The sequence below is a fragment of the Humulus lupulus genome, chromosome 9 (assembly GCF_963169125.1).
Source record: "Humulus lupulus chromosome 9, drHumLupu1.1, whole genome shotgun sequence".
Classification (NCBI taxonomy): domain Eukaryota; kingdom Viridiplantae; phylum Streptophyta; class Magnoliopsida; order Rosales; family Cannabaceae; genus Humulus; species Humulus lupulus.
In genome coordinates, this window is record NC_084801.1 from 171,964,470 (window position 1) to 171,990,596 (window position 26,127).

Here is a 26,127-nt window from a genome sequence, read left to right on the forward strand (position 1 = left end):
TACTTTTGAGCTAGTTTGTTCGTGCTTTCATGTCGTGCCTTCAGGCTTGTCGTGTCGTGTCGTGCTCAGGCCCATGTCGTGCCGTGCTAATTTTCAATTCTTGTCGTGCCTAACCCAAACCTATATTTTTTCATATTGTGTCGTACTTGTGCCTCTCGGGCTCGTGCCGTGCTAGAAAGTCTGACCCATATTTACAGCTCTAGCACAATGCAAGTGTAATTTTTATTAGACTTTGTAATTATTTTCGGACAAGTAAAATCTCAGTTTATACATTATATTATGCTAACTCAGTTCGTAATATCTATTTAAGTTGAATGAGAAGCTTTTTCTTTTTTTTTTTTACTTGTACATAATACCTAACTTCTTTTTTTTTTTCAAAGGGAACTAAATTTTTCTTAACTCTATCCCTACAATAAAATTAAAAAAAAAAAAACTAAACAAAATCCCAACTCTATTAAATGAGTTTGAGGGCATTTTGGTAAGAGACTAAATTTTCTTGTTGGGTCAAGAAGTGTCATATATTTAAACGAAGCTAACCGAAATGATTACCGGTTCATTTCATAACTCCGGCGAGTCTTTTTCTCTCACTTGTAAATTTTTCGCTTCTTGATTATACTTAGAGTCAGTCTCATTCTTCTTCTTCTTCAATTCGAGTAAGATTATTCAATTTACGATTTACTTAGTTCACTTCACTCTAGTTTCTCCTTAACAATTCGGTAGCACTGTATAAAAGTTTTTTGTTTACAATGTGTTTGATTATTTGTCTGGGAGAAACTAGTATATGAACGGCCTTTGATTAATATCTTTCATGAATTTCTTGTCAATTAATTATGTTCCGCTGTTTATGTTTTTTCTTTTCCTTATTTCCTTTTCGCATTGCTTCAGTTTTTTCTTTCCTTAATATATTTCAAAGGGGAGTAAATTCTTAGATTTTGATTTTTTTTGTAGTTCAAGATAGTTGGGGTACTCATTTAATGCTAATTTTGAATTGGGGTGTTTTTACTTTGATGAATAGAGAGGCTTATACTTAGTAACTTACTGATAGTTTATTCAGATGATTCTGTTTTGCATCTGTATGCAACTGTGAGAAAACATAGACATGGGAACTCAGAATATTTTGTGGAATTATTCCAAGAGGATGTTCACATTTGGGCTCATAGGACTCACCATTTCTGATAGATATGCAAGTGTTGCTGCGGTTCGGGGTGCTTCTATGTCTCCCACATTTAACCCCAGCTCTGGTACTTTGCTGGGTATGAAAAGGAAACTTGTGAATTATTTCAGAATGTTTAAATAATGCTTTCCATTCACAGATTTGGCTGCCTGATTGTAGATTTTTTTTATAGTGTATTTTGTTGCCTGATTACGGATTTGATTGCAGATGACTATGTTTTGGTGGAGAAGTTTTGTCTCGAGAGGTACAAATTTTCACATGGTGATGTAGTTGTTTTCAGGTAATTTTCTGTATTTCTGTTTGGATATCAATTCTGTCAGATTAATCATCTTTTGAATGTCAAAACTTGTAGTATTCATTCAAGTATGACTAATTCCTTCCATTTTATTACCAAGCATAATGAACTATTTATGAGACATTTTAAGATAATGGCGGCATCATATCTTTTTTAGGGGCTCAAGGAAACTGTTCACCAGTAAAACAAAGAATAAATTGTAGCAATCCAGTAACCCCTGTTGCAATATTACTTAGGAATGACCTAATTGGAATTCATGTTACATTGGTGGGTAGTTTTCTAAGCTGCAAGCAATGCAGCCTTGTATGTGGTTGTGGGAGGTTGCCCTTTTTCATATTGTTTCCCTTCCATTATAGAAGCCTCTTATGTTGTTGTTACCAGTGGGGCATTGAGTGAACCATCCTTCTCTTGGTCTTGTCTTGGATATATAAGGGTGAAGGTAATTTAGGCTTTAAAGTTCACTTCTAATGATCCAAAAGACTATTGTGAGAAGGAATGAATGAATGAAAGGAAGAGGGTTTTATTTTGCATGTGCCTTTTCAATTTCAGCTTAAAGTACAATACAACCCTGCATATTTGATGGACTAATGGTGCTCCAACTTGCTCTTTTTTCTTTTTGAATCAGATAGTTAAGAACTGATCAAATTTAAACTTTGGCTTTTTTTTAAAAAAAAATATTATTGACTTAAGCTTGTATTCACGCTCTATTGACACCAAGATTGCGATGTTGAAAAACAATACTAATATAGTTGCAACATCTGCAGTTCACCACAGAGTCACAAGGAGAGGCACATAAAGAGAATAATTGGCTTGCCTGGTGATTGGGTTGGGATTCGTCATTCTTCAGATGTCATCAAAATTCCACAAGGACATTGTTGGGTTGAGGGAGACAATTCTGGTTCCAGCATGGATTCAAATTATTTTGGCCCGGTAAGTTGATTTTACTACTCAATGAAGAGACACTTTAACAAAAGCATAGTTTCTCTTATTATCTTCTTATGTCTTGAAAATTTCACATGAAAATCCTGTGAATTATACGGTAGCACACACTATGCTCTTTTATGTTAGTAGCTAAACAGTATTGAATGGAGCTTGGCATAAAGTTTGTTATAATTTAATATTTGCCATTAAGTTTTAAATTTTGTTGCAATTCAGGCATACTTTTAGGCACATCCTTTATCTTTTTCACAATTTTAATGCTATGGCAATCAAAAGACAAACTAGGCTGCAAAAGCTACATTTTGGACTTTTTGAAAAGCCTTGCAAATAGTTAATCTTTCAACTGACTTAATTGCATTATATTCTTGTGAATGCACCTTTATAAAAACTGTGCTAAACCAGAACCAACTGTGGTTGACAGGTTCCTCTAGGTTTAGTACAAGGAAGGGTGACCCACATTGTGTGGCCTCCTCAGAGACTAGGTGCTGTGGAGAGAAGATTGCCTGAAGGGAGACTTTCTTCGTCCTAGCCGGATTTTTTTATTTTTCAGTTAAGGTCCCATTTTTTTTTGCATGGGAAATAAATTTTACCATTATTGAGATTCCTTACACCTCATACATGTTTTGGCTGAGTTCCAATTCTTTTGTTGAATCATTTATTTATGCAAAGTTAAAACATTTTCCTTTTTTCTTCTCACATCTTAAGGATTTAGTATCAAGCAAGCATATGGTTTGCTTTGTATCAGAATCATTGACCGGGTTTTGGTATTTGGAAACTAAGAAGAATGGTTTTGCTCTATATAAGAAAATTATCGAAAAATATAATTAAAGAATGGTAATTTGTAACAATTTTTTATTAAAAAGATTGGATTTCGCCATGTAATTAATGATCATCATCATCACCAGTGTTCTCATTCATTGGTTGGTTGTGAGATAGAAAGACTAGAGCTATGTAAACAGGTAAGTAAGAGTGAAATGCAATGGTGGGATTATTATTGAGATAGTCTATACAGGAAGAGCAAAGCTCAATATACAAAATCAGATACTTCTCACACTCACCACAATGCTACCTATATTATACTCACTACTCTCCTCACAGCACAACAAACTTCCATTGATCATAGTCATCTTGCTCAAATCCTCTTCTTCTTTCACTCCTTGGTACGCCAACTGATTCTAGTGAGTTCTTTATCCGAACAATGTTTCAATCCAAACCTGGAAGTTGGATCCCAAAGCGCTCAACTTCCACTTCAAGTCCTCTTTTCTCCCTTCAACCTTTCGAATTTAACTTCAAACGAAGAAGAATTGACTTGTTTAACTTGCGTTTCTCTGAAATCTTTAACTTGGAGTCATTGTTCCTAAGATATGAAGAAAAGCACTCAGTTAGTAATTAATAAAACTGTCTTTTGACAAGTTCTTGATCCTTGTGATAATCATCACCATTTAGGCACTTCAGCTCTTTAATCATACCGTCAATGTTTTGAATGGAGTCAGCTAATTCGCTTGCTATTGATCCCACCAAAACCGAAACTTTGTTTGCCATTGTCGATATCAAGATGAATAATTAGAAGAAATGATATAAATATATATATAGTACAGTTTTTTCTTGAATAATTATTGATTATAAAGCAACTTAACAGATAAGTCAGAGCAAAAATCCTCATCCTCTTCATCAGTATCAGTATCAGTATCACTATCTTCTTGGAATTTCTTTTTCTTTTCCAACAAAGTGGTCAGCTTCTTCTTCAAGCACTCTTCTTCTTCCTTCAACCTTTTTAATTCGAACATCAAATCGAAGAGAATGGCATTGTTTGACTTCAGTTTCTGTGAAATCTCAAACTTGGAGTCATTGTTGCCATTTCCAGGATATGAAGAAAAGCACTCAGTTAGTAACTGATTAAAACTTCTTTTGACACGTTCTTGATCTTTATGATACTGATCACCATCAGTCAGGGTCAGGTAATTGAGCTCTTGAATCATGGTGTCCATGGTTTGAATAGAGTTAGTCAATTCACTTGCAATTGATTCCACCGATTTCACCAGTAACGAAACTTGGTTTGCCATTGTTGATATCAACAAGAAGAAGAAATGAGAGAGACTTCGAAAAGAAGAAGTTAAAATCAGAGTGATATATAGTAAGAGAAAGGTAGTTAATTAAGTTATATTCAGTGAAGTGTAAATTAGAGAATACTTGGAATAGGCTGACTCAGGAATTTTTAGTTTTATTATTTAATTTACAATTAAAAAAAATTATATATTTTTGGAACCTGTATTTTGTTCTATCAAATGTTTGGACTCTGTATTTTGACAAATTCTTTTTGGATCATGTGTTTTGTAAAATAGTTCAAATAGACTCATAAACTCAATTTTGATGAAGAAAAAATTGAATATTACAATACAGTTGTTAGGCAAAAAAAAAATTGTTTTTGTTTTAAATTGTTAGCTTGTTGAATTATTTATAATTTTAGCTCAGAAAATTTTTACTAAAATCAAGTTTAGGATTCTATTTGAATCATTTTACAAAACACAAGATCCAAAAAATCATTTGTCAAAACACAAGATCCAAACAGTTAATTGGACAAAAAAACATGATTGAAAAATGTATATAAAAAAAAACGCATGGCTTTGGTACGAAAGTACTTATTCATTCTATAGTTTAGTATTATTATTAGAAAAAACATATTTAGAGAGTTTTAATGTTATATTATTATTATTGTTAAAATAAATAATTTGTAAATTTAGCTTCAGTTTTGTAACTATAACTATTTTTGTAAGAGTTTTTAGAAGTAAAGTATTTTCTTGAATAATTAATTATTGATTATATGTGGAACTTCAACAGATAAATCCAATCATTCAAACAAAACTGCCTCCCAAATAATATTAATTTCATAAATATTTTTTTCACTTAATTGTCAGTATATCTTTCTACCAGCTCAACTACCAAAGTAAAATCTTTGTTCTCATTGAATCATTTACTCATGTATTCAAAAAATACATGCATATATTCGATCAATTTCTTCTGTCTTTGATGATCAAGTGCAAGGGTTTGAACACTTGAGAGAAAAAGAAAAAATTGAAATCAGAGAAGAATGTAAAAAAGATTTGTAAAAATGAAGAGCTCAACCTTATCACGTTGAGACAGCAGTTGAACTGAATTCTGTTACAAAACAGATTTACACTAAATGATCAAGTGTTGTCTAGCTCATCATATACAGTGTGCTCCCTCAAGTGACACAATGAAGCACTAAGTGTCAACTTGGAACTAAGAAAATTGAACTGTGGAATAGGCAAAGGCTTTGTGAAGACGTCTAAGATGAGTCAACATATCTAACATCCAAGTAATTGGCTATAACACGATCACGTACAAAATGAAGGTCGATTTCTATGTGTTACGTACGGGCATGAAAGACCGGATTTGAAGCCAAAGAACCAGCTTCTAAATTGTCACACCATAGTATAGGACACTGAAACAATCGAACCTCAAGCTCATATAGTAGTGATTGTAGCCAAATCAACTCGGTTGTTGCCAAGGTCAAGGACCTGTACTCTGCTTCAATACTTGATCTGGATACAACTTATTGTTTCTTTGAACACCAACTAATTAAATTTCCACCAAGAAACACTCAGTAGCCCGAAGTAGATCAACGATCATCAAGGCATCCTACCCAGTCAGCATCAGTGAAGCCTTGGAGATCAAGATGAGTGGAAGGTTTGAAGCAAAGACCAAGTTCTTGAGTACCAACCAGATATCGAAGGATCCTTTTGCAGGCAGCCCAGTGAGTAGTTGTGGGAGCCCTGAGAAATTGACTTAAATGATTTATAGCAAAAGCTTTATCAGATCTGGTCATGGTAAGGTACTGAAATGCCCCAATGACACTATGATACATCTTAGGATCAGCTAGATGAGTGTCAGAGTTGAGCGATAATTTGGACTAGGAGCACATGGGAGTAGGCTGAGGCTTAGCATATGAGAGATTGACCTTATGCAATAAATCTTTAATATACTTTCTTTGACTGAGATATAAACCAGATGAGTCTCGAAAAACCTCAAAGCCCAAGAAGTATTGCACTGAACCAAGGACCTTAAGTGCAACTGTAAATGCAAATCAGTAATGAGCCTGTGAATCTGAGCTTTGTCTTCACCAGTGATGAGTATATCTGTTGGGTTTTATGCCCTTAATAAAACCATATTTCTTATGTAACATGTTATTATTATCAATAAAAGAAGTAGAAATCGTTTTGTTTATTCAATTGCATTGTTCGCTTGTTTTATTAAATGTTTATTCAATTAATACAAACATTCATAAAATCATGAACATATGGATAGTTACAATTATAGTGAATAGGTCACAGTGGATTATAGTTGTAATTATATGTTCAAAAGAATGAGTCCTAAATTAGATCAGTGCATTGGATTTTCACTGATTAGGAAATCTACGATATGATCTACTTACACATTAGGAGTGTGATGTCTTGTCCAAGGCATTGACCAAGAAGATATGATCGGATGTATTTGGTTACATCGGACTAGGACCGATATTATTTAATGATTGATAAATAAGTATCGTTGTTATCGAATCTAATCAATGTCACAACGTTGACCTTAGGTTAAGTCGATCTTAATTATGAGTGATAATATTCTGCTAATTATATTATTTAAATCTTTTGACTTGTTCGTTACCAGCTTATCCTACGGTCTAGCCCATACTTACATCTTGGAGATTTAGTAATGTAATTGAGTGGGAGTATTATTCATAGATATGAAATCTATAACTTCTGTATGAGAAGTGAAAATATGATTTCCTTAATTGCTTTGTTCAAAACGTTAAATGATTGAGATCTCATTTCTGTGATTGAGTTCACAAAAATATCATTTATAAGGAATTTAGTGGGAGTTAAGGATAAAATACTGATGAGGGGTAAAACGGTAATTTTCACCCAGCTTGTTAGTAAGTCATCGATAGAGGATTGATGATAAGTACCGAATTTGTCTATTTTTAATTTATTATTCTTCTATTATTATGCACTTGATTATTTATTTATATATGTTTAATTAGTTTATTGTGTGTTTTTAGGATTTTAAAGACATTTGGGTGAAAGTGAATGAATTTGGGATGTTTGACAAGCAATGGTTAAGCTCGGAATTACAAGTCTGACACTTCACACTTAATTTTGATAACTTTTCGATACTGTTTTGGAAATATACCTAGAAATAAAAGTTTTAGATCTTTTTCTTAGCTTTCTATATATTTTTGAATCGTCCAATTCCTATTTATATCAATGAAGTTATGCTTAAAATACTTTCGATCACTGCAGTAGAAGAAAACCGAAAAACGGGAAAACTTGCTACGGTCGCGGCCAGCCTTATTCCAGGCCGCGGCCTGGGGGACAGAACGTAGTGGCCGCAGCTAGCAATGTCCCAAGCCGCAGCCGCAGCCCGATTTTCTGGAAAATACATTTTTCTAGTGGCCGCGGCCACCAAGAATCATTGGTCGTTGCCGGCAATCAATTTTTTTCTTAAATTTCAATTTTTAAATGTAATTTTTGGGAGGCTATAAAAGGGATTAGGGTTAACTATTATTATAACTTTGGATTGCGATTTTTAGAGGCTAGAGCAGCAGAGAAGGAGGAAAAAACATCATCATTTATATTCTTCAATCTAGTTTTTCTTTCTTCTCAAAACTCTTTTATTTTCATTGAATATTTATGTTTATGAATATGAATATGGAGTAGTTTTCTTTATAGTTAAGGGTTATTTCAAAACCTTAGACATGAGATCTTGAATGCATTGATGAATTTCATTCCTTTTATTCCCTTATATTAAATTGCTTCTATTTTTCTATTTGAATGTCATGGATCTTGTAAAATCTTGTTTAGATGGCCACTAATTAAGGTTTTGCATTGTTCTACTATCATCTTAGGATTTCTATTTACCTAATAGTTTAGGATTCTAAGTAAAGTGATAAATTGCAATTAAGGTATTGTGACAGGTATTTTAATTGTGATGAGAAATAGAACCTAGGTTAAATGAATTGCATGCTTAATGAATTTGTTGCCTAGATTAACCTATTTCCACAAAGTGTAATGCTTTTACTATGTTAAATAGATTGCATGTTAATGGGTTTATTGCGGGGTAAAAATGGTTAATTAAGAGCGCTTAGCTTTAATTAATTATTTTAGGGAAACTGGGATAATTGACTGCTTAAGTGTTATCTGCGGAGTTAATAGTTTAATTGGGAATAGAGAATATTATTCATCATTGTTGATAGATTGATTGTTGAAGGTGGAGAGTAATTCTTGACTATTTCTTTAATATCGTTATATCCTTAGTTATTCAATCGTTGATACACCACGCATCAAATTTTTGGCGCCGTTGCCGGGGACTATTTTATTTAATTTGTTATTCATTTTTTTTCTCCTTTTACTAACTTGTTCTATTAGTTGTGGTTGATGTTTTGAGGGCTTGCATTGAACTTGGTTTGAGACATGGAAATGTACTATCAACACTATTATGATCCTCAAATGAATAGATATGACCCTTATTCTAATAATTACAATTCACAATGGGAGGAATATCCTAATACTTTCTGTGGTGGAAATCAATATGTTGAGCCAAATTACTACTCTCAACCAGAATATAATGAGTTCACGCCACAATATTCAGATCCATCAATTGGAGATCTCATCAATGCATTGAATGCCAGCACTCTCCAACTTCAACAGATGTCAGAGTAGGCTTATGGGCCTTTTCCTCAACAATCTCCAACAGGAATATCACAAGATCAAGAGCCACCAATTTCAGATATGCTAAAAATATTGCTGGCTTCAACTGTGCAGACCCAAGTTATTCTTCAGAGTACAGAAGCGTCCCTCAAGAATTTGGAGAGTACTATGGGACAAATTGTTACATCATTGAATAATCGCGAGGTTAAGAATATTGGAGAATTACCCACAGAATTAGAGAGTAATCCAATAGAGAATGATAGTACCCTAACTCTTCAAAGTGGTCCACAACTTGACATTCCACCTTATCCAAACATAACATTTGATCTAATTCCAACTCAAGAAGTCAACAATTCAACCCCAGATGCATCTTCTCCACCGGAGATTGAAACTTTCACGTTAGTTGGTCCATCATCAAAGAACATGCTACACAAACCAACTGTCAGATCTTATGTCCATAATCCTCCTTTTCCGAGCAGATTGAAAAAATTTAAGAATGAGGAGGAAAATAAGGTGATCCTTAAAATCAATATTTCTCTCCATACAACCATTAAGCAAGTACCACCACATGCTAAGCTTCCTAAGGAGTTGTCCACAAATAAAAGGAAGTTGAAAGGTGATAAAAAGATGAGTGTGGGGGAGAATGTTTCTGTTATTCTTCGAATGAAGTTGCTACCTGTTGACCGCGTTTTTGACCAACGGCGTGAGAACGTCAAAAACGAAAAACCTTCAAGAGAAATAAAACGACACAGACGGTTTTTGAACAGAAAGTAAATAACACAGCAATTTTTATAGTGGTTCAGCCCCAATATGTTGGTAATAGCCTAATCCACTTAGAGTTGTGATTTATAGATCTGTACTCAAGATCAGATGAACTGAGCCAACTGAGTTTCTTCAGTATAGATTACAAGAATACAAGAATTTTTCTAGATACAAGCACTTTCTCTCTCTAGAAAACTCAGACCCAAAATTTCCCAAAAGTCCCAAAAGAAGGAGCCCCCCTTTCTGATCTCATAAGCCATGTATTTATAGGCTTAGGATCATAGATATGATATCCCCTAGAATCGAGATATTTTATTATATTTAAATTACAAAAAACATTCAAAATATAACAAAACCCCCCAAATTGTGGGAAAAATGAGATATTCCCGCGTGTGCCAAGACCGGTTCTTGTTGAAGCCGTTTCTGGGAATCTTGACTTAGTCCTCCTCTATCTGGTCGATCCATATCTCCTACTGGCCACTCATGCAAGTGCTGGTCGGACACATGCATGCTGGACATATGCAAGTGCTGGTAGGACATACACTTGCTGGTAGGACATGTGCATGCTGGTAGGACATGCACTCCTCTCCCCTAACATGGCACTCTCCTCTAGCATGCCATATCTCTCCTCTAACATGACACTCTCCTCTCTTCGGACCAGAGTCCGACCACATCTTGGACTACTCCTCGGACCAAGGTTCGACCACTCCACCTTGGGCTCTCCTCGGACCAAGGTCCGACCATGCCCTTGGGCTCTCCTCGGACCAAGGTCCGACCATGACTTTGGAGTGCTCCCCGTACCAAAGTCCGACCGGGCACACCCTAGCCCAAGTACTCTCCTCGGGTGCACTTGGCTTGGACATGCCACCTCTCAAGCAATCCAAACTCTTCACTGATGCACTGGGCTGCTGCTAAGCCAGATCACCCAACTACTCCATGCCACTTGCCATTTCTATTGCCACATCATCATTTTCAAATTTTGGGGATAACACTACCCAAGTGTCAAGACCTTGGGATGTTCATAAATCCATATACTATCAATAAAAGCAGGTTTGATCATTGTATGATAGATTTAGGAGCACGTATTGATGTTATGTCTTATTCTATTTTTGCTTCTTTAAATCTAGGGTTGTTAAAAGAAACTAGCGTTATTATTTAATTAGCTGATCACACTAATGCTTATCCCCTAAGGGTAGTTGAAGATGTTTTGGTACAGGTTCAATTTGGTAGCCTATTCCGACTTATTAGGAGTACAAAGCTGGATGCCAAAGTATGGGCACTTACAATGAAATTTAATGGTGAAGTTATACAGTTTGATATGTTGAATTCTATTGAGAAGTACAAGAAGAAGAAGGTTATGTTAAATGACCCACCATGACAATCATGACCACATCATTCAGTCGAGCTAACGACATTAAACAAAGCAAACTTGCGGGAGTTTTACTTACCTTTATCTTTTTATTTTGCATTGATTTTTTTATTTAGTATATGCCTTGAGGACAATGCATAAATTAAGTGTGGGGGGAGGGAAAATTTTCTGTTCAATTTTTATTTGTCATTTCTTTAGTTGTTTTTTGTGTTTGTGTTGTTTATAGTGTCATTTAAAAAAAAAAATAGGTTGTTATAAGCATGGTTATGTCGAAAGTTGTCGGTCAATGATAAAACTTCTGATTGAGGTAAGAATATGTTTAGGAAATTGATGAATTCTGCATGAATTGTGTGCTTAACTCTTGTCTAGTTGTTACTTAAGCTTGATCTTTAACTTTTAAACATAATGTGTTCAATTAGATTTACTTTTTCACTATTGTTTGGAGATATTTATGCATGATATCATCTATATATATAGTCTCGACCACTCTAGAAACCATTGATTAATTGTTTGAGGCGAAATCCTAAGTACACATGATTAGGAAGATGATTAAGGCATGTTATTTGCATTGTTTGAGCCTTTCAAGCTTACCTATGAAATTGAATATCCTAGTTTCCCATTTTTGAGCCGTAATGACTAATCTTTTTCTTTTATAAGCCAATATCTAAACCTTTTGCAGCTTAAAATTTTTATCCTTTTTGTGACCCATTACACCATAGTTTTATATGATTGTTTGATTTGGTGGGTTGGATTATGGATTGTAAGAATGTAAAGTTGTATTAGTTTGTTGGATTATAATGTGAAAGAATATGATCCACTATTTCTTCCAATGCGTTGAATTGAAAAAGAAAAAAAAACAGAAAAAAATCTGCATTGAGAAATATGAAAAAAAAAAAAAAAAGTATTGCAAAAGTATAAGTGTGGGGGAAGTAGTAAGATCAATGTGGAAAGAAAAAATGGAAAGATTATGTATTTTCTTGAATTGTATGAGAAATTTGTGGGAAGATCTAGAGTATTGAAAAAAGAAAATTATAGGCTATGGTGTGATTTAAGCTTAAATATTCATTATTTTTCATCTACCTCTAACCTTAGCCTCACATTACAAGCTTTTAAAGACCTTTTGATTCTTGATTATGTGTGTTTACATTAGTGGAAAACAATTGGTTAATATCTATGGAGTGGATGTTTTTCATCAAAATATTATTATAGAAGAGACTTTAAAACATATTATGGCATGTATAAATTGATTCAAATGATTGTGTTTTGGTAGGTTTAATTGTGCATAATCATAAATAGATCGAGTTTAAGTCGTTACTAGACATTGAGTTGAAATTCTGAGGAATGTGGAATTCAAATTTTTCTTGTAACGTATTTAGTTGATCAATCTTTATGACAACAAACGCTTTTGACAAAACCATTGTTTATGTTTTTATTTGCTTATGTGTTTAGATTTTATTTTGTTTGCTCGAGGACGAGCAAATGTCAAGTGTGGGGGAATTTGATAAGTACCGAATTTGTCTATTTTTAATTCATTATTCTTCTATAATTATGCACTTGATTATTTATTTATATATGTTTAATTAGTTTATTTTGTGTTTTTAGGATTTTCAAGACATTTTGGTGAAAGTGAATGAATTTGGGATGTTTGACAAGCAATGGTTAAGCTCGGAATTACAAATCTGACACTTCACACTTAATTTTGATAACTTTCTGATACTGTTTTGGAAATATACCTAGACATAAAAGTTTTAGATCTTTTTCTTAGCTTTCTATAGATTTTTGCATCGTCCAATTCCGAGTTATATCGATGAAGTTATACTTAAAATACTTTCGATCACTGCAGCAAAAAAAAACCAAAAAAAGGGAAAACTTGCTACGGCCGCGGCCAGCCTTATTCCAGGCCGCGACACGGGGGACAGAACGTAGTGGCCGCAGCCAGTAATGTCCCAGGCCGCGGCCGGAGCCCGATTTTCTGGAAAATACATTTTTCTAGTGGCCGCGGCCGGCGATCGATTTTTTTCTTAAATTTCAATTTTTAAATGTAATTTTTGGGGGGCTATAAAAGGGATTAGGGTTCAATTTTATTATAACTTTGGATTGCGATTTTTAGAGGCTAGAGCAGCAGAGGAGGAGGAAAAAACATCATCATCTATATTCTTCAATCTAGTTTTTCTTTCTTCTCAAAACTCTTTTATTTTCATTGAATATTTATGTTTATGAATATGATTATGGAGTAGTTTTCTTTATAGTTAAGGGTTATTTCAAAACCTTAGACATGAGATCTTGAATGCATTGATGAATTTTATTCCTTTTATTCCCTTATATTAAATTGCTTCTATTTTTCTATTTGAATGTCATGGATCTTGTAAAATCTTGTTTAGATGGCCACTAATTAAGGTTTTGCATTGTTCTACTATCATCTTAGGATTTCTATTCACCTAATAGTTTAGGATTCTAAGTAAAGTGATAAATTGCAATTAAGGTATTGTGACAGGTATTTTAATTGTGATGAGAAATAGAACGTAGGTTAAATGAATTGCATGCTTAATGAATTTGTCGCCTAGATTAACTTGTTTCCACAAAGTGTAATGCTTTTACTATGTTAAATAGATTGCATGTTAATGAGTTTATTGCGGGGTAAAAATGGTTAATTAAGAGTGCTTAACTTTAATTGATTATTTTAGGGAAACTGGGATAATTGACTGCTTAAGTGTTATCTGCGGGGTTAATAGTTTAATTGAAAATAGGGAATATTATTCATCATTGTTGATAGATTAATTGTTGAAGGTGGAGAGTAATTCTTGACTATTTCTTTAATATCGTTATATCCTTAGTTATTCAATTGTTGATATTTATTTCATTTTATGTTTTCAACTATTAAAACTAAAACCCTTTTTTAATTTCAGTCTAATATTATTTTGAATAATAATTTGATCATAGTCCTCGTGGGTTCGACCATTATTTACCGCTATACTGAAGTAGCTGGTGTAAGTGAAAAAAATATATATATTTAAATTTGATACGGCATACGACACGCATCAATTGACTAACTGTAATGGTTATAACAATGGATAACGTATTTATGGTTTGGAAAATACGTTCTATGAATTCAAGAGTTCAATTCCAAGTCTATAGTGGAGTCAGGTGAAATTAATAAGGTAGTGAAATTATTCGTAAATAAATTCACGGTAACTTATTGGAGCTTGATTTCATGGATCCATGGTCCCCACATCATCTTTGAGTAAATCATCTAGAATGTCTCAATTAATTGATTTAATTACCAATTAGGATTTTTTAAAGTTGACTAGGTCAATTTTGGAAAATTTATATAGATGTGAGATTTAGATAATAAAAGAGAATCTTTGGGTAAATTTATTAATATTGATAAATTGGTGTCAATATAAATAAATTAAATTAAATCAAGTTTCAAATTATAATTAGTTAATTTGAATAATGATTTAATTAATTAATTAAAATAAATAAAAGGTTTTGAATTTAGGCCCAATTGGGATTTAAATTCAAAATAAAGGTATTGGGCCCAAGTCCATTTGTGGGAGCCCAAGGCTTTTATCTTTTTCTTTATTACTTTAATTAATTCAAAATTTAAATTTAAATAAAGCCCATTAAGTTGTCTATATAAGGAATATAATATCTAGGGTTTTCATAAGTCATTCTCAGTTGATTCATTTGGTAAGTGAAGACTTAGACACTCTAATCCTTTCTCAGCCACTATCTCTTCTTCTTTTCTAGATCTCTATCTCATGTGTTGAGAACCAGCCCACACTAGTTCTAGGTTGATTAAAGACTTGGTGAGAAAGACTGTGTTGCTGATCTAGTTCAATCTCTTGATAATACTCTGCTACTGATAGGAATCAAGGGTTAGAGAGATTGAAGGAAGGAGTTGTTCTAGTTCCGTTGTGTATTCGTAAGTTTCGACATCATTGTATTTATGTTAATTTACGAATCTAATGTTCATATGTATGTCATGTTATTCTATGTTTCTATTATGTATTTGGAAAAATAATAGGAAGCATGCACTAGATTTAAATTCCAAGATCCTACAATATATCATCAACATAGACCAATACAATTAACAACTTGTCATGTTTTATGGTGAAGAAAAAACTAATATCGGCCTTTGAATTTGTGAAACCCCACTTGAGCAAAGAGTTTTTGAGCTTGTCAAACCAGGATCTAGGGGCCTGTTTGAGTCCGTATAGAGCTTTGTTAAGCTTACATACATGGTGAGGAAACTCTTTACTGATGAAGCCCGGAGGTTGTTGCATAAACACGGTTTCTTGCAAATCACCATTCAAGAACGCATTGTTCACATCTACTTCCGGAATGTCCTAACCATAAGTAACAACAAGAGTGAAAATTACCCTTATGGTACAATGCTTAATAACTGGACTGTAGGTCTCAAAGAAATCCAAACTTGGGGTTTGTTGAAAGCCTTTTACAACTAGCCAGGCCGTGTGCCTGTCCACCTCCCATTTGGATGATATTTGATGCGAAACACCCATTTGTTGCTCACAACAGTCATATCAGGTGAGAATGGCACCAGAGTCCAAGTATTGTTGTCTAGTAAAGCCTGAAATTCAATTTGCATAGCTTGTTGCCACGCTGGATTAGCAAGAGAAGACTTCACATTTAATGGTTCTAGATCAGTGTTACTAGCATTAGTAAGAAAAGCTTTAGGCTTAAACACACCATTTTTGGACCTGATAACCATAGTATGAGTGTTTCATGGTTGAGGAGGAAGAGGAAGGTCAATGTGTATATCAGAAATGGGAACACAAGAAGGGACTTCAGGAAAGAAAGAAGACTCAGTAGACTGAACTGGAGTGGTGTTTGGAGTAGTTTGGTGGGAAACACTAGGAAGGGATGGACTTGGGGAATTGTTTAGGAAATGTTGAGTAGAGGAAGGAACTGAAGGAGTTTGTCTTGGAGAAGAGGAATTTGGTATAGAAGGAAAGGGAACTCTGTACGAGTTAACATCAACAAAGGAAGAAGTCGAGGCAACACACGAATTTGATTGAGTGAAGAGAGTGGTATACGGAAATTCACTTTCATTAAATGTGACACTCCTAGCTATATAGAGTCTACCACTTGGGTGCAAGCATTTATAACCATGATGAGTAAGACTATAGCCTAGAAATAGGCATTTAGATGACCTGAAACTAACCTTATGAGGCTGGTAAGGTCGAAGTAGGGGAAAGCAGGAACATCCAAAAATTTTGAGAAGGTTATAGTCTGGTTTGAGCTTAAACAACTTTTCAAATGGAGAAACAAAATTCAAAGTGGGAGTGGTAAGTCGATTAATCAAGTAAGCTGCAGAGAGATAAGCTTCCCGCCAATACTTTAGCGGCATAGCTACCTGAGCTAGGAGTGTTAAACCAAGATAAAAAACATGTTTGTGTTTTCTCTCAACACAGCCTTGTTGTTGATGTGTGTGAGGACAAGAGTTTCTCCTGGTGATTCCTAAATCTTTGAAAAGATTATAAAGTGGCTGGTACTCTAGGCCAAGATCTGTTTGAATGGATGTAATTTTTGACTAAAAGTTTCTTTCAACATAAGCAAGAAATTGTTTAAAAAGAGTTTGGACTTCAGACTTAGCTTGCATAGGAAAAATCCAAACAAACCGAGTAAAATCATCAACAAAACTAAGATAGTATTTGTAACCATCTGTAGAGGGGTAAAAAAAAAAGACCCCATACATCAGAATAGATCAAGTCAAATGGTGCAACAGTTTTATTACTTGATCTTTTAAAGTTGAATTCATGGAGCTTGCCCATTTGACAAGAATTACAAAAAGCAACATTGTAGCTGCTTACATTTGGAGAAACAATAGATAAAACTTTGGCTAGGACAGACTTGGAGGGGTGTCCAAGTCGACAGTGCCAAACAGAAGATATCTTTAACTTATCATGTATAGGGTTACTAGAGGTTGTACAATTGAAAGCAGTTGGAATACAAGTGGAAAGTTTGGAGTTACAACTAGAAATAGAACTGGAATTTGGGGTGGAGACTTGAGGCTTGTACAGGCCATCATTGAGGGAACCCCGAAGAAGTACTTGTCTCGTGCTCTTGTCCTTTATAAGACAGCAAACCGAGTCAAACTCAAGTACAACATTGCTATCTTTAGTGAATTAAGAAATGCTAAGTAAATTCTTGGTAGCATTAGGAACATGAAGAATATCTTTCAAGACTAAAGAATGATTTGAAATTCTAGTATTAAGAAGTATGGGCATAGAGGTACCATTACCAACAATTACTTTAGCTTTCCCTTTCTAATCTACTTTGGTGTTGAGATTTTAAGCATCAGTGGTTATGTGATGCGCGGCCCCACTGTCCAAGAACCATGATCCAGGAGAGTCATCAACAAGTGGAGATTCAATGATGTAGACCTAAGGGGATTCAGATCCAGTCGAAGTGGAGGAAGAATCAGAGGTGGTTTGAGTACCATTGAAGGTGATATCAAACCGATAATAGCACATGTGAACTGTATGACTAGCACGGCCACAAAGTTGGCAAACAGGCATGTTTCCTCATCCTCCACGGCCACCAGAGTTGGATCTACCACCACGGTTGGGTGCACGATTTCCACCACGTCCTGAACCTCTATAGCCACCACGAAAATTCATACTAGCAAAGTTGGCTTGAATATTCTCAAAAGCAGTGCTGGTCTGTTGAATGATTCGCATTTCTTGATTGTGAAGGCTAAATCGAAGTTCTTGGAGAGTGAGATTCTCAGCTCGATTGGTGAGATTTACTACCGTAGCTTCATACTCGGGTCCAAGACCTCCTAAGATGTTGAGACAAAGGTTGTCATCAGAAATTGGCTCCCCTGCTTCAGCAAGAGCATCTGCATAATGCTTCATTTTTAGAATGTAATCATCAATGGAGATGGATCCTTTCTTGGTTGCTTGAAGAAGACCTTTGACTTGCAGAATCCGAGGCTCAGACTTCTTGGCAAGGAGTTGAGCAAGAAGATTCCAGATCTCAGCGGATGAACGACAATGAATGATATGGCCAAGCATTGCCTTAGAGACAGAGTTCATTAACCAATGCATTAGAAACTGATCGAAGCGAAGCCATTGAAGATAAGCAGGGTTGAGAACATTACCTGTAAGAAATTGAGGTGGAGATAGAGTGGTTCCAAGAACATAGTCGTCGAGATTGTAAGCACGAACAGTTGCTAGCACCAGTGCTCTCTAGAATGAATAATTTGAGCGATCTAACCGTAGATTCAGCAGAAGAAGATTGTTGTTGGGAAGATTAGCAGGATCGATTGCCAGCGCTGGAGCAATGACCGGAGCTTGAGGTTGTGGTGGAGGCGGCAGTGGTGCATTGTCGCAAGGATGTGCAGAAGTTGACTGCATCTATTGATATCCTTCATCAGCCATGACAAGAAGAACTTTGATACCATGCAAGTGTTTGAACACTTGAGAGAAGAAGAAAAAATTGAATTCAGAGAAGAATGTAAAAGAGATTTGTAAAAATAAAGAACTCAACCTTATTACGTTGAAACTCTTGATATAAATATCATTGGTAGTGTAAAGAAGTTGTTACAATATAGTAACATAAGCTGTTAACAATATAGTTACTCAAGCTGTTAAGACACCTATGCAAGTGGATTCAGATTTACACTAAATGATCAAGTGTTGTCATATACAGTGTGCCTAATATCAAATGTTGAAATTCAGTTCCAACGAATCGAAGAAGTTAGAGCATTGAGAGAGAAGTGAATGAGACGCATATTTGGTATAAGAACTAATTTGGTTCTTATTATCAACTGTTTTTCAAATTTAAAACTTCAACGGATATCTACTTCGTCAAGCTCCACAAAACAACCCATAAATGATGTTGCATTACTCATTGTTTCTGATGAGTTACAGAGATGTACTAGCCTAACCACTCTTAGGAAACTCCATGCGAAAATCTTTGCTTATGGGCTGTACGACACCAGTTTATGGACTAAAATTGCTGTTTTGTATGTTTCGTTTGAAAGGGTCGATGCTGCAAGGTGTGCTTTTGAGATTGTGAGTAACCCAAGCAGTTACTTATGGAATATATTGATAAGGGGTTATGCCACTCATGGTCTCTTTGGCCAAAGTTTGGGACTTTATTGGGAGATGATGCAAAAGGGTCTAAAACCTGACAAGTATACTTTCCCTTTTGCTCTGAAGTGTTGTGCTGGATTGTCTGATTTGAATGTGGGTAAGTTGGTTCATCAGCATTTGGTGTGCTGTGGATGCAGTCATGATGTTTTTGTTAGTGCGGCTTTGCTTGATATGTATGCAAAATGTGGCCACACTGAAGCTGCACGCTTGCTGTTTGACAAAATGTCCATGAGAGATGTGGTTTCTTGGACTTCGATGATTTCTGGCTATGCCCACAACGGTTGTAACAGCGAGACAATGGTGTTCTTCGATTTGATGCGTGCTTCGGGTGTTCGATCCAACCGGGTAAGTATTTTGAGTGTTCTTTTAGCTTGTGGCAATCTAGGAGCTTTGAGAAAAGGTGAATGGCTTCATAGTTATGTGATCCAAACTGGGTTTGAGTATGATATTCTTGTTGCAACTGCTATTATGGATATGTACACCAAGTGCGGGAGTTTGGATTTGGCTCGCAGGTTGTTTGATGACACACCAGGAAAAGATGTCGTTTGTTGGAGTGCTATGATTGCGAGTTATGGGATTCATGGGCAGGGAAGGAAGTCACTGGACCTTTTCAATGACATGTTAAGAGCAAAGGTGAAACCAAATCATGTGACGTTCACCTGTATTCTCTCAGCTTGCAGCCACTCAGGATTATTAGAAGAAGGCAAGAAATGTTTCGAGTCAATGGCAAAGGATTTCTCAATTCCACCGCAGCTCAACAATTACGCTTGCATGGTTGATCTTCTCAGCCGTTCAGGGCAACTATCTGAAGCAGAGAAACTGATAGAGAACATGCCAGTAGAGGCTGATGCAAGCATATGGGGTTCTTTGCTTGGCGCATGCCGAATTTATGGTGATCTAGATTTAGCAGAACGGATTGCAGACCGCATATTTGAACTCGATCCCTTTCATGCCGGTTATCATGTTCTGCTCTCCAACATCTACGCTACAAAATCAAGATGGAAAGAGGTTGAAAGAGTAAGAAAGATGATGGTTCGAAGAGGAACCAACAAAGTTCAAGGCTTTAGTTTGATTGAGTTTAACAATGTTGTTCATAAGTTTGGGGTGAGAGACAGGTCTCATCCTCAGTCACATAAAATCTATGATCTTCTTGAGGAACTATCTGCTCCAATGAAGCGCCTGGGGTATGTACCATTGACAGACTTTGTGCTTCATGATATTGAAGAGGAAGCAAAAGAGGAAGCTCTTCTTTACCATAGTGAAAAACTAGCCATTGCTTTTGGCCTCATCAACACTCGTCCAGGTACGCCAATTCGTGTGACTAAAAATCTGAGGATATGTGGGGACTGCCATAATGCCATTAAGATCATCTCAACAATTGTTAATAGGATCATCATTGTAAGAGACATGCATAGGTTTCACCATTTTGAGAATGGTCACTGCTCTTGTGGTGACTACTGGTAACCATATACTTGTGTGCCTCTTGATGGGTTAGTTTAAGATCTGGTCCCAGTCCAAGTATCAGAGTATGATAAAATAAAATCCCATTCCAAATTCGTTTATCTCTGTAACTCATCTAACTTGTTTTCTATACAAATTAGGGTTTATTTCAATTTGGTCCTCCTATTTTTGCTAAATACTATAATGGACCCGAGTTTCTCAAAATTATAAAAATAACCTTCTAAAAAAGTCCCCTAAGCATCATTTGGGCAGTTATATTTACACCCCTAATTATTATAAATACACCCTTTTAAAAAAAAATATCAAGTTCAAATCTATCCTAATATAAAATGACTAAAATGTACAAATATGAACTCCATTTATATATTTTAACTTTTAATAATTACACCCCACTTACCTAAATTATAAAATTTTAATTTTTTTAAAAGATTAAACATCTTAAATGTTTAAAATTAAAATTATATATATTAATTAATAGAATAAAAAAATAATAAAATTTAAGAATAATCTAATTAAAAAGTAAAATTATCATATATTTTATAACTATTTTCTTAAATTTGGGTGATCTTGTGTCTGCCAAGTAAAAAATGTTTAGTGATATTGGATTGATTAATACACAATAAAAGATAAATATTAATGAATGTATATATTTTTTGGTGTGAAACAAAGGCTTCATTTCACCGTCTCCCATACATAAACTAAGGCTATGCTTGCTAGGAAGGAGGGAAAAAGGGAATGATGGATAGGTTAGAAAGGATAGAGAGTGCAGGGGAGTGCAGGTTGGTGGCCAAAGGGTTTAGACAAAAAGAAGACATATTATTTTGATACCTATGCACCAGTAGTAAGGACAACATCAATAAGATGGTTGTTTGCCTTATTATCAATACACAACCTATATGTTCATAAAGTGGATGTCAAAACGACATTCCTAAATGGTAATCTCAATGAGGAGGTTTACATGGAACAACTGAAAGGGTTTGTTCTAAGGGGAAATGAACATAAGGTGTGTAAGCTTTGTAAAATCATTATATAGTTTAAAACAAACACCAAAACAATGACATGAGAAACTTGATGAAGTCATTGTTTTATGTGAGTTTAGACACAACAATGTGGACAAGTGCTTATATTCTAAGACTTGTCATGACTATGTTATCTTGGTTTGTATATATATTGATGATATGTTGATACTAAGTATTGACATGAAAGACATATTAGAAACGAGGAGGTTTTCATCGTCCGCTTTCAAAATGAAAGACCTTAGAGAGGTCGATATCATACTAGGTATCAAGGTTAGAAGAAATATGGATGGATATATCTTAGGTCAAGCTCATTATATTAAGATTTAAGAAGATGCTTGACAAGTTTGGTCATCTTAATATCAAAAGAGGCAAACACACCTTTTGATTCAAGTTTAAAGCTTGAAAATAATGAAGGGAAAGCGGTGGCCCAACTAGAGTGCAAGTGCAATTGGAAGTTTGATGTATGCCACACATTGTGCTAGAATGGATATTGCATTTGCGGTTGGTAAACTTAGTAGGTTTACTAGAATTCCAAGTATCAAAAATTGGAAGGATGTGGAAAGAGTATTTTGATATCTTAAAAGGACCAAAGAGTTATGCCTCCAATATTCTCAGTTTCCTAAGATACTTGAAGGTTATTTCGACGCAAGTTAGATATTTGGTGTAGGAGATAATCTCTCCACAACCAGCTGGGTGTTCACCCTTGGTGGGGGTGTCGTTTCTTGGGGATTTAAGAAACAAACATGTATATGTCACTCAACCATGGAGTCTGAGTTTGTAGCTCTAGCGGCAATCGGCAATCGGCAAAGATGTCGAGTGACTAAGAGATCTCATGATGAAGATACTGAAAATCGCGTTGGATATATTGACGATCTCGATACATTGTGATAAGCAAGCCACTTTGATTAGAGCTTACAACAAAATATACAATGGGAAGTCTAAGACATGACTATGTGAGACAATTTATTAATAAGAGTATCATATCAATTTCGTATGTCAAATCTCGTGAAAACTTGGTGAATCTATTTACCAAACCTCTTGGCAGAAATTTGGTGAGTTCTACAAATAGAGGGATAGGACTAAAACTCATTGACCAATAGATTCCCCAATGATGAAAACCCAACTCAAAACTTGTATACATCAAGTGTAGAGTTCAATGGGTAAGAACAAGTTTTTGATAAGGGAATAGTTACAACATTAACGACTTAAGAGTCCCGTCTAGGATGAGTTAATGTTGGTTGCTACCGAGCATGAGGGTTAACCCATAGGTTTTTAATGAAATTCAGTTGAAGAGCAAAAATCATCTCTAAAGGTAGCAAAGATGTTGTAAGAATTTCACTTATGTGAATCTGTAGGTGGTGCCGCCTCTCAAGAGAGTAGGAGTTTTGTCTTTGGATGATTCATGAATGGATGAGCATAAGGCTATAAAAGTGCTAAACGTGAAAAGTGGGAAATACATGAGTAATCAGGTAGATGTGTATGAGACATTACCGGTTTTTATCACTAGGAATGTTGGGTTCAATATTTTAAGAATACCTTAGCATTTCGATAAAAGTTTTGCATGTTTTCACTAAGATAAAGTTCAAACCCAAAAGATACTTTATATGCACCAATATCGTTCGGGCTATAGGATTAAGGATGTATTTAACCAAGTAGGAGAATGTTATGATTGGTTAAATACAAAGTGAAATTTGTTAGGCACGAAGAGGTAGAAAGATCGTAACAGTTTCACATGCGAAAGTTGTCTTTTGGTATAGGCATTTATAAATCATCGTTTTGGGTCCAAAGTGTTTCTTTGGAGTGTATAAGAGTACCCAAAAGTTTGGAGGCATTTGGGGATGTTTTGTAACAAGTTTTGGGGCGCCAAGTCAGAGGGACTTGCATTGCATCGCATCTGGAAGGCGATGCATCGCTGATCCTATAAAACCCTACACAGGCAATGCATCTCCTCCATGGTGGCGATGCATCGCATGGGTGAAGGCGACGCGTCGCCTGGGCCATCCTACAAGTTTGTACAATGACATATTTTTTTCTCCAAAATTCAAAACAAATGTTTTAATCTCATTGTTTTGCCTAACGAGGGTTCCTATACTATTTAAATGGGTCATTTGAGTTTTTGGTGAATTGATCACTCACCTCTCTCTCTCTCTCTCTAAAATCTATCTCTCAAGATTACTAGTTTTCTCCAAGATCTTCATCAAGAAAGCTTGACTTGTATGAAGATTCAGGGCTTGTGAAACCTAATCTTATTCCAAAGTAATAGCTTCAAGCAATCTCAAGAAGGAGGCTAGGAATAGAGATTTTTAGACAACAAACCTTCATTTGTGTCAAGCCTTGTTCCATTTTGTGTTTTACATAAAATCATAGACTTGTTATTTTATGTATCAAGGCTCTTCAACACCAAAGGTCAATTCTATTTCTTGTTTTATTTGTGTTATGTTCTTTGTGTTATTCCTCCATTAGAGTATAGATTATTCTTATTTATTCTCTTCAGTTGTAATATAGAAAGCTTGGTTTATAGTCTAACCCCCAATAATATGTGACACAAGTTGTTTCTTGTTTCACTTTTCGCAACTCAAACCCTTCTTGCACTGCATAGTCTTTCAACACCTGAGAAAAGTGCATATGGTCCATAAACCTAAGAAATGATCTTAATTTAACTTTCTTATTGATGTACAACTCATTAGTTTATGAATCAGAGAAGTTGTTGTTAGGGTCTACTGCATTTTCTCTTGTTGAAGAATTAAGATTTTTGTGTCTAGCTTCATCACTGTCATAATATTGACCAAGTTCAATTGTCACTATCATCAAATACACCTTCATCTGTGTCATCTTACTCTTTATTGTAATATCTCCATTCTTTCCACTCTAAGTCACTATCATATGTAGGTCATGAAAGTGCCTCAACTTGACTTTGTTTTGTAAACTGGATTTTTAATTCTAGTCTCATATTTGTGTGCACAACTTAGGTAGCAGCAATCTTGGCCCTCCAGGTGGGTGATCTTACTGCAGGAGTAGGTGCACACATCTTGGCCCTTCTAGGAGTGCATTTTCTTGCACTAGTTTGAACAAGTATTGTAGCATATGGGCTGCATTTTCTTGTATTGGGGTAGTCATGCAGTGTTGGGTCAGATTGGAATTTTGAGCTACATTTTAGCCTTAGCTTTCAAATTAAACTTAATACACCATGTTTCAAATCATCGCGTAGGGATTGCAAGAGGAGCTGGAGGAGGGACATCCCAGCTAGTGAGCACGGTCTTTCTCAAGACCTCGGGCTATGAAGTAGGTATCTCCTTGCCCTTACTCTGGGTTCTAGTGGAGGAACCCCCAGCTTCTGAGGAAATGGTCTTCTTAATGACCTGAGATTTCTTGATCGTTGGGCCTGAGGGACCAAAAGCTGAAGCCAGGTCACTCATATCTTCTTCTGCAGACAAAAAAATGGGGTTAGAAAAACTTTAACAAAACTTGATAAAAAAGATAATGACTATACCCTCCGAGGTAGTGGAGGAGTCTATGAATATTGGATCAGGAACTGAATTAGCTAGATTGGGGTTGGTTAGGTCGAGGATAATCGGGTTTAGAGGAGACTCAGGTGGAACAATTTCAAGCACAGGGTGAACATTTTCTGGCTCAAGCTCATCATCTGAGCTCTGCTCATATTTCGCGTGCACTAAAACTAGAAACAACGAGTCAGGAGACAAGATGATACCCGGACGAATATAAGTACCATACTACTGGAATAGTGCACTCATAAAATTAAAGGTATTATCTACTATAATAGTCCTAGAGGGAAGGCTGAAGTCGTAGCGGGGAACTAAGAGGTCTGCACACTCTTGGATAATGACATTTATATATGGATCAGCGTGCTTGGTCATGATCTGCCTCGATCGGGTCATGTCGTCTTAGCATGACGCAGGCAGCAACTCAGCTAATATCAGATCCAGGGTTACTTTGGCCAAAAGTGATGGCGGCTTCCCTAGATTGAGCTCGATCTGGATCGACGCTCTGGGAAGGACGCCTACGCACTAAAGGCGCGACCTCTTCTTCTTCCTCGACCTCCTCAATTTTGGGAAAGGTCATTTTCCTAGAAGCACCTCGAGGACGGAAGGCTAGGGTCTGGCTATCTCCAATCAACTTATCGAGCCTCATGTTGGCATCTGTCATAATAGCTCACCAATCCTTCTCCTCGGCTGGAAGGGCAACAAACTCTGTGTATTGAAACTTCCGGATGTCGGAAGCCTCAGACCTCCTGTAGATAGTTGT

The 26,127-nt window shown here is 35.7% G+C and overlaps 2 protein-coding genes across 3 annotated transcripts; both read left to right on the plus strand.

Moving 5' to 3' along the window:
- Positions 1 to 502: 502 nt before the first annotated feature.
- Positions 503 to 3,104, plus strand: LOC133801111 (uncharacterized). Of its 2 annotated transcripts, none has more exons than XM_062239255.1 (5): positions 503 to 653; positions 1,055 to 1,253; positions 1,382 to 1,454; positions 2,234 to 2,399; positions 2,830 to 3,104. In XM_062239255.1, exons 2-5 carry the CDS (start codon positions 1,100 to 1,102, stop codon positions 2,935 to 2,937), a joined length of 501 nt encoding a protein of 166 aa, XP_062095239.1. In that variant the 5' UTR covers positions 503 to 653; positions 1,055 to 1,099; the 3' UTR covers positions 2,938 to 3,104. The 2 variants fall into 2 exon arrangements, with proteins under 2 accessions (XP_062095239.1, XP_062095240.1); XM_062239256.1 differs by having other exon boundaries at positions 543 to 653; positions 1,046 to 1,253.
- Positions 3,105 to 18,899: 15,795 nt separating this feature from the next.
- LOC133801112 (pentatricopeptide repeat-containing protein At4g21065-like) lies at positions 18,900 to 20,997 on the plus strand. The gene has a single exon (XM_062239257.1). It carries the CDS (start codon positions 19,010 to 19,012, stop codon positions 20,846 to 20,848), a length of 1,839 nt encoding a protein of 612 aa, XP_062095241.1. The 5' UTR covers positions 18,900 to 19,009; the 3' UTR covers positions 20,849 to 20,997.
- The last annotated feature ends 5,130 nt before the right edge of the window (positions 20,998 to 26,127 follow it).